Source organism: Anomalospiza imberbis, chromosome 3, assembly GCF_031753505.1.
Source record: "Anomalospiza imberbis isolate Cuckoo-Finch-1a 21T00152 chromosome 3, ASM3175350v1, whole genome shotgun sequence".
NCBI lineage: Eukaryota > Metazoa > Chordata > Aves > Passeriformes > Viduidae > Anomalospiza > Anomalospiza imberbis.
In genome coordinates, this window is record NC_089683.1 from 20,372,172 (window position 1) to 20,380,874 (window position 8,703).

The 8,703-nt window shown below is 45.8% G+C and overlaps 1 protein-coding gene across 2 annotated transcripts; it reads left to right on the forward strand.

Annotated features, from left to right (window-relative positions):
* Positions 1-1,124: 1,124 nt before the first annotated feature.
* On the forward strand, positions 1,125-7,482 carry FAM110C (family with sequence similarity 110 member C). 2 transcript variants are annotated; one of them, XM_068183561.1, is made up of 2 exons: positions 1,125-2,477; positions 5,672-7,482. In XM_068183561.1, exon 1 carries the CDS (start codon positions 1,343-1,345, stop codon positions 2,435-2,437), a length of 1,095 nt encoding a protein of 364 aa, XP_068039662.1. In that variant the 5' UTR covers positions 1,125-1,342; the 3' UTR covers positions 2,438-2,477; positions 5,672-7,482. The 2 variants fall into 2 exon arrangements, with proteins under 2 accessions (XP_068039662.1, XP_068039663.1); XM_068183562.1 differs by lacking the exon at positions 5,672-7,482 and adding an exon at positions 3,008-3,675.
* Positions 7,483-8,703: the final 1,221 nt, after the last annotated feature.

The window sequence follows — 8,703 nt, forward strand, 5'->3', positions numbered from 1 at the left end:
CAGAGTTGATCATAACCCTTCTCTTGACACAGTGAGAACCTTGCTGGTAGCAAAGCGGTGTACCCTGAAACTTCATAAAGAGGACACGGAGGCTCATTTCTTCCTTTCTAAAATTGTTAGCTACAATTTAGTGATTGTAAATATGAAGTATGAACCAATAACCAAAAAAAGCATTCTAGTATTCCCCCAGAAGTAATAGACAAACAGAAACCAAACCAGTAAAAAATATGCATTAAAAAAGCTGCAGATATAAACTGGCTTTTGTTTCCTGTATTAGAACAAAAGTTATCTATAATTCAGTTATTACAGTGCATCTCACATGAGATCACGAGTTAAAGTTGAACTGCCCCAGGTGATTATCTTACAAGTCTAATTTTCGGGAGTTTACATTACCGCAAATGGCTCTGTCCTGACTGTTCAGAACTACCAGCCTCAGATGGGAATTCTGCCCTGTGTTTCTGAAGGGCAAAGATTTGCGACACGCAGTTCAGACCGATGCCATTCTACTGCACTTTACACTTTAGGAACGCACAGCCACAGCACAGCAGCGGGCCAGGGACAAACGAGTCCCTGCGGCAGCCGCTGCCCCGAGAAGGGCAGGATGCCGCCAGCACAGCTGGAGGCACAGCTGGGTGCACAGCTGGAGGCACATCTGTGCTGCCCGCCCGGCGTGCCCAGACTCTGCTCTGCCGCTGTGCTCTGGAAGCCCGTCCCGTCCTGTCCCGATCGTTCCAAGTGTTCCCGCTGGAGCGCAGCGCCGGCACGGCCGGGCACTGAAACTCGGGGGGGAACGCACCGCGTAAGGGCCGCGAAAGGAGCGGGGCAAGGTGGCGCGCCCCGAAGGGGAAGATGCTCTGGGGTCTGCCGGGTCAGGCCCTCAAGCAGTGTCCCGTCCCCAAGCGGCGGCCCGGGAGAGGATGTTTCTAAGGGGAGCAAACCCTCCGAGTGCCCCGGCGTCGGAGCAGGCGCCCCGCGCCCACCGCAGCGCCGCGCCCCCGGAGCCCCGGCCCCCCAGCGCCGCGGGCGGTGGCGGGGGCCGGGCCGCTGCCCCCCCCAGGGCGGCTCCTGCCTCCTTCGCTCCCTCCCTGCCTCCCTGCCTCCCTGCCTCCCTCCCTTCCTGCCGGCCGGGATTGGCTGTGCCTGCCGGCGGGCGGGCGGGACGCGCGGCGCCCCGACGGTGCGGGGAGCGCGGCCCTCGGAGCGCGGAGCCGCCGCCTGCGCGCCCGGGCTGTCCTACACCGCGATTTTCCTTTTTTCCTCCTTTTAAATTTTTTTTTTTTAAATTTTCCTATCTCACTTCCTTCTCGGGACTGGAAGCAGGATCCGCGTCCCTGAAATTGCTATGCCAGCTGAACTCTCCCGGGCCGTGGGAATGCACGCCATCTCCGACCTGCACTCCTCCCTCCCCCTGCGGCTCCTCAACAAGGGGCCCGAGTACCTCCGCCGGCAGCTGGAGGCCGGCAAGCCGGGCAGGAAAAGTGCCGTGGAGAGACTGGCCGCCGATAAGGCCAAGTACGTGAAGAGCCAGCAGGTCATCGGCACCAGGCAGGATCCGGTCATCGCGCTCAGCTCAGCCTCGGAGAGCAGCAGCGAGACCTGTTCCGTGGAGAGCAAAGCCGCGAGCCGGGACCTGGGCGCAGGGACGGGCGCGAAGCCCCTGGAGCTGGGCAAGGCGGTGAACTCCTGCCGAGCCCCCCTGCAGCACGGCCCCCCCATCGCCAGGCGCAGCACCAAGAGGCAGATGCGGCCGGATTCCCTGGTGATTTACCGTCAGAAATGTGAGCTCGGCAGAGGTCAAAGCCAGGACAGCTCACGGGGGAACTTGGTGAGGAGGATCTTCCATGGGTCCATAAAGGAGAAGCAGTTGGCTTCCCCTGCGTTGCCCAGAGTCATGGAGGACATCGCAGCCACCGAGAGCAGTGAGCCTCTCTCAGCAAAAGATGGTGACCATGAGCCAAACGACCATGGAGCGGTGCAGACTATCCCTGTGAGCACTGAAGGGGCAGGGGTATGTACAAGAGAGCATGAGAAACCCTCAAAACTGAGTACACTTCCTGAAGAGGTCAAGGAGGTGAAGAGGAGAGGTCTCCATCGCTCCCAGTCAGACATCAGCTCTCGCTACTCCAAGTCCTTCGCTGAGTTTGAAACATTTTTCAAATACTGTGGCCTGGAGCAGGAGGTCATTGAGGATCTTGGGAGAGAGAACTTCTCCGTGGTGTCTGACAACGTCTCCTTCAGGATCCGCAGCATCAGCGTGGCAACATCGGAGAGTGAGTTCACGAGGCACAGCGGGGATGAGGGGCTGCTGGAGGATGAACTCACAGAGCAGGTCCCCAGCAGCACCTCTGTGATTGAGCGCAACGCTCGGATAATCAAATGGTTGTACACGTGTAAGAAAGCCACGGAGACCAATAAGGTGATCCAGGAACTGGCGTGATGGCTTCATTCAGCATGCGTTGGAGCCTGGTGAACTCAAGGTGTGTGCAAAGCCTCGCCCTGACAAATTTTCTCTTTCCTTTTTAGAGCGCAGTGAACTTCTCATGGTGTATATTAGTCTTTGAAGGAAGGGCTAAAGGAAAATGTATTTTGTTTCCTACGTGTTCCAGATATGGCTTTTTTGCAAAGCAGAAGTCTGTGTTATTACAAAAACCAAAATACAAACAAGTAAATGTTTGCAGCTTGCCAGGTTTAGATCAGACCTGCCACAGGAAATTAAAGAGTCAGTGTCTGTGAGGAATGCCTGCACTTTGCAGATTCCTGCTTTGCAAATATCTTAATTTCTTCTAATTTCTGCTATATTAAATGCTAGGAAAAAGCCTTAGAAGTGTATTCAACCTTTAGTTACAGTTATTTGGATAACAGACTGAAGAGTCTACTACTAATTAGGAGTACACTGTATTTATACGGTACTGCTGAAACTATTACTCATCAGGAGTGCACTGTATTTACACTACATTGCTGCAGTTTTCTCCTTTACTTCACTCTCTCTCCTTCTCCTTGCACATAGGCACCCCCAAGTATCAGAAAAGCAAAACTGAATCAGTGCCCTGCTATCAATCTTATTTCCTTTATGGCTTTCTGTTGGGACACTAAAAGTTTGTTTCAGGTGACCTCATAGCATTTCACAGAGTTTGAGTTTTCTTCTGCAATGGGTTTTGCTGTGTGGTTTGGTGCTGGTAGCTGGAAATGGATTGTGTGGTTTGCCTTGGTCAGAGGGGTGCTCCAGTGTTTTAAGCTAAAGATAATTAACACAAAAGTGTGGATCTAGGCTTAGAAATCAATTACGTCACAGACAGAAGTATAACAAATTTAGCTCTGGTAAAAGCCAATGTCCTGGGTTTAATAAAAGCGGTGTTTAGTTTGCATATGATCTCCTGAAAAAGAACTATATTAATGGAGTCTGTGGTGTTGATAATCTATGAGATAAGAGTTTTTCTTCTTCAGTGCATAAAGCCCCCAGGATAACTACTGCAACTTACCATGAGGTATTTAAAAATTTCATGAGTAGGTCTTGATATGAAGGATTACATGTATATTTTCTGACAGTTCATAATTGGTGCATGAGAAGAACATCATTTGGTGTAGATGCAGCTGTTGATAGAGCATGTGGGCCCTACAAATGTGAAGAACTGTAGTGCTAGAGCCTCATTCCTATGTGGAAATGAGGCTGTCACTCTAAATTCCTTTAATCCATGTATGGCAAAAATCCATTTACTTAAACTGGTTTTAATTATGTGAAATTCGGTTCATCTTTAGAATTAGATTTTTTCTCAAAAGTGTATTTTCTTCCTGCAAGAGGAGAAAGACAGGGAGGGAGCCGTTATACAAAAACTTTTCAGGGCCATGCTGATAAGCATATTCTCAGGTATCTGGCTGACAACTTAAAAGAAGTGTTGTTATGTAACAAATCCTTTCCCAAGTAATTTTAGAGAGAAGAAAGAGCTCTTCTGAACGAATCATTTCTCCTTCCTCATCCTTCTGTGATAAGAGGCCAGGGGGGTACACAAAACAAATGAGGAAGGTGGTGGTTTTCTGAAGCTCCTTGCAGCTGCCAGCCTTGCTAAACAAGAGGATGGGAGGCAGATTCCAGCAAGAACCACACAAGAAAAACAACCAAATAAAAGCCTGTTTGCACCTGAATGCCCCTGATGGGAGTAAGGTCCAGGTTGTCACCACGGAGCTGGCTCCAGAGGGAGCAGCTGGTCCTTTCCCATCCAATTGCAGGGTGCTAAGTGTGTCCAGTGCTGCAGCTGAGGCAGGACACGGTGGTGGGCACCCCTGGGAGCATGCAGTCTGCAGAAGAGGTGCTGCACCAGGGCAAAGGCAAGGGCGGGAGGGTGGGAAGTACCAGGAGCTGAACCAGTGTAACTTCACATGAGCTTGATCAATGGCTCTTTATTTTTACCATATAAGAGAAAATTGTAGTACACAGCCTAACAAGGTGGTGAAAAGATCTCAATGAAAAAAACATCAAGTGTATTCAAGTGATCCTATGTTCATTCTGCAATAATTTTAATTACTCCGGTAGCAACTCCTTTGGCACCAAAATTTTTGACAGCCTAGGAAAAACTAATTCAGAGGGTCCTTATTTATAAACCTAATTTTAAGAATATTAGGGCTAACTCTCAACTGTTGGATCTCATCTGTCAGGTAGTTTCTGAAAACTGAGAACATACTTATCATTTAGGCCACAGAAGTGGGAAGTTCAGAAAGGTCAGCTAAAAATACCTGTACCCTGCACCCAGAATAAAGGACAAGGGTCATCAAGAGTTACCATAAGTTAAATACTACATTTACTGGACAGAATTTAAGGAGAGAGTTGACTATCATCACGTGATTGCAAGATGAGTCTTGTAGTTCTGGTCTAAATTTTCATTCAGTTCTACACTTTGACAATAAAGCATCAAGTCGGATATCTGTATGTTTTCACAATATCCAAGTATTTGACTCTGTTTAGCTTGCTTATTAAAGGGCAGTGGACTGCTGTTCTCTGCTGGGGAGCAACGTACTCTTCCTGGTGTTCCCAGACACATCCTTAGAAGTTCCTGGTTTCCTACAGAGGCTTGAAAATTGTTGCATCTTCTTTGGACAATGAGGCAGAAACCTCATTTCTGAAATCCCAACATTCGTTACGTATAAAACACCTTTCAAGAACTGCAGAGCTTTTATGGGCCAGCGATCATTCCATTCATATTTTATGTTCTCTGTTTAATTTTTCATAAGCTGTCTGGGACCTGATGGAGCACCATGTAAATAAAAGAGCTGGTTGAAGGATCAGGTTCTTTAGCATGTTTCATCAGAGAGATGATTGCAGAGTGTGGGTTATGAGCTTCAGAAAACTGAGGTCCTCAGCAAGATGGTCATTGCTGTTTCTTGGTAGAAAGCTTCCTGGGTTGACCTCTGCAGTTCAGTTCTTCTTACTGTCAGTTTTGCTTGATTCTAGGAAGAGGGTTCACTGCATCCTCCTTCCTGAGCTGAATCAAGATTATTCAGCCTTGGGTTTCTCATCTTTCTTAAATGGATGGGCATTATTCACGTGGAAATCTCCAGGGAGGGTAATTTACTATGTTGGCAGTAGCCACAGGCAGCTGAATAAAAGCCTTAGAGTATCACCTTAAGCTTGTCTGATTTGATGAATAACAAATGGCACTTTTTTTTCTTCTTTCTTCAGAATTGTTGACTTGGAAGTTGAACAAAACCAGACACAGGAAGAAACTGTTCCCTCATCTGGCTTATGTGTACTTTGTCCAAGTTTAGTATTTTGTTATTGCTTCCTACCTTCACCCCCATCCCCTGGAAGCCTCACTCTTGTCAAGCCCAAGGGTGTCCAAGACTGCAGTGAAAAGTGGAGATTGTGAACTGTGTCCCCCAGCAAGACAGCAGGAATCAAAAGCCCCTGGAAAACTGAAGCGTGGCAGCAGCTGCTGTCTGCAGTAGTATTCAACATCAGCTCACTGCCTCAGGATGTCATTCCAGACTGTGACAGAAGGTCTGTTTTGTGCACCCATCTCTTTCCAGCAATGAATTTGTCAACAGGGATGGGGGGAGAAAGTGGGAATGAAGTGGCAATGACCTCTAGGTCAGGTGTTCCCTTGCAGACAGACTCCACCTGGATGTCCAAAGGCTCTGCCTCACCAGGGCTGTTTGATCAGACCTCATCCTGACATCATTCACTATCATTTTCTTTGCTTATGAAGACTAACTGTGGCAGCCTTATCTGAGATACTTGGCAAACATGTGAGCTAAATCCCTGCCAAACCTCTCTTTCTCTGAGAACATGCAAACCAAATTGGCATACCTTGTATCCACCTAGTTTGCTCTTGCTAGTTTGTCACACAGTGTGCTCAGACATTGGGAAAGAATAGCACCAAATACTACCAGCTGCATGGTTCCAGGAAACAGGTATTGAGGGAAGTTTTGCATTGTTTCTGCCTTGCAGAATGGTACAATTTGTTTGCAGTGTGTGCCCGAGTCTGACATGGCAAGCATTGCAAGGTTTGGCAGTCGTGGTGTAACACCTTTAGTTTTAGGCAGTGAGTGAGCAGGCTGTTACAGAACGGCATTAGGGAACTATGCCAGGCTGTGTTAAGCCACACTTCCCCAGTGTGGGTCTGCAGCAGGGCTGTGCAAGGTGGCAGCGCTGCGCTGCAAGGCAAGAAGGCATGCTAGGGCACAGCCAGGCCAGGGAATGTCCTCAGGACACCCAGTGTAGACAGCTCTTCACTCAATATCACCAGTAAAATGCTTCATTTGTGCTGCCTGAGCTAAACTTACTTTAAAAGGTGATACTTGTATCATTAGTGTAGTGAATAGGCCTCTGCAGTAACTCATGGAATTTGCTGGCTATGCCTCAAACGCCCCAATCTGTCATTGCTTGCTAGAAAATCAAAGCATTTCTATATGGACATTGAAAACCACAAAACAATTAAAAAAATAAAAAATCCAAAGCCACTTTCCCTTTCATTTGCAGTGATATCCATCTGTGAAAGCTGCCTGACTGGCACAATGTTGACTTCAGCTGTTGGTCCTGCAGAGGTTAAAAGCTTACTTTGTGTTACCGGGGTTGTGGAAGAGGTGCGCTTGAAGAGCTCATCGACATCAGCTAAATATCATCTGAGTTGCACTTCCATGGGTTTTAAATGTGCTTGTCAGTCCTTGGATGGTTAGTTCTCAATTACAGCACCAGTTTGGAAGTGCAATGTCTTGTGTTTCTAGTGTTGGGTTCTAAGGCCTACATGTCTGAAGTTCTTAAGATAACTAGATAATGATTCCAGATAAAGTAATTGTTGAACCCACTTTTCAACTGGGAGAAAATTAGTTTGTGTGGGCTCCTTCAAACTTAGAAAGAAGTTAGCACACGTGGATATTTTCTTACATAATGAAATCTCCATATGTATTTGTTACATTATTATAAAAGGATGATTCTCAGAAGACTTCAAGATGCTGCTAATATGATAAGATTTATACACTGAAGGTGCAGGTTTTTAAGGATCACAGTGTAGGTTTATTAGTCAGGAACGTAATCTGATGTATCTGTTCTGGTCATGCTCCCAGCAAGATGCTGTACCACGTATATATTTATATATCAGAGCTAAGGAATACTTTTCTTTGAAAACATGGATGACTGTAAATAGCTCAGAGTGCAGGAAAAATCTTTTGAGTTACAATCCAGTGCCCTGCCACAGAAGAAGAGAATTAATTTGTTCTGTTTCCAAGGAAAATTTTTGTTTCATTTTCAAACTTCTATTTGTTGTTCCTCTGTCAGTTGAGCAGCTTTCAAAAGTTAAGATGAAGATGTATTACTCATGAGTTTTCAATATTAGGAAGGACGATGTTTAATTTGCTCGAAAATACTGAACATCAGCCTTTCTGAAAATTTATGAGGATTTTATGGCAGAGGTTAGTGAAATCAGAACTGGACCCATTCTGAATACTTTTTTAGTCCCTCTTTTTGTCTTTGTGGATAGTTCATTAGGGTTCAGGTGACTTTCCACACTGATGTGGCAAAATTTCTTTGGCCTTGTTCAAACTCTGTAGGAATCCCAAGCACCCCCATTTATTTCAGAGGTGATGTGGACTTGTCTAAGATCTTTGCCTGATATGCTGTAGATGCCCTGTATTTAATAATACCTTCTGGAGAAGCTAATAATTTGCATTTCCTATATGTCAGGACAAAAATAGATGACAACCTTTTTTCCCCATATGTTTTGGGAATGGCTAATTCAGTGCTTTTTCCAAATGATGAGAGCTCTGGTGTTCATTCTGCTCCTGTTACTGTTACATGTAAAGGGTTCTCCTTTCTTTCTCCTTTCTTTCTGCTGGGTCTTTCAGTCATATCCTTCAAAACAAGAAGAACTTGCTAATGTTAGCCACTACCTATCTTTTTCTCAAAAAAAAAATTTGGGTTTTTTTTTGTTTTGTTTTGTTTTTTTTACTATTTGATTATAAAAGATATAATTTAGGATGGGTGGAATTTTCCAGCTTTGGTGTTAAACTGTGGAAAAGTGGGCTGTTGCAGTTTGAACAGAAGTTTTAGCAATGGAGCTGGTTTTCCAATTGTTTGGGGAGCCTAAAACGGCGGCTGATGACAAAGGCCAGTCATAAATTGTATTATTTTGTTTGACTAGAACTATGTAAACAAAATAGTCAAATGGGATGCAAGTGTACAGAACAAATTGCTGTTTACACCCAAGTGTTTCATGG

What these genes read in the sequence shown, in the direction of transcription:
- FAM110C (XM_068183561.1), top strand. Translation starts at nt 1,343, where the DNA reads ATGCCAGCTGAACTCTCCCGGGCCGTGGGAATGCACGCCATCTCCGAC.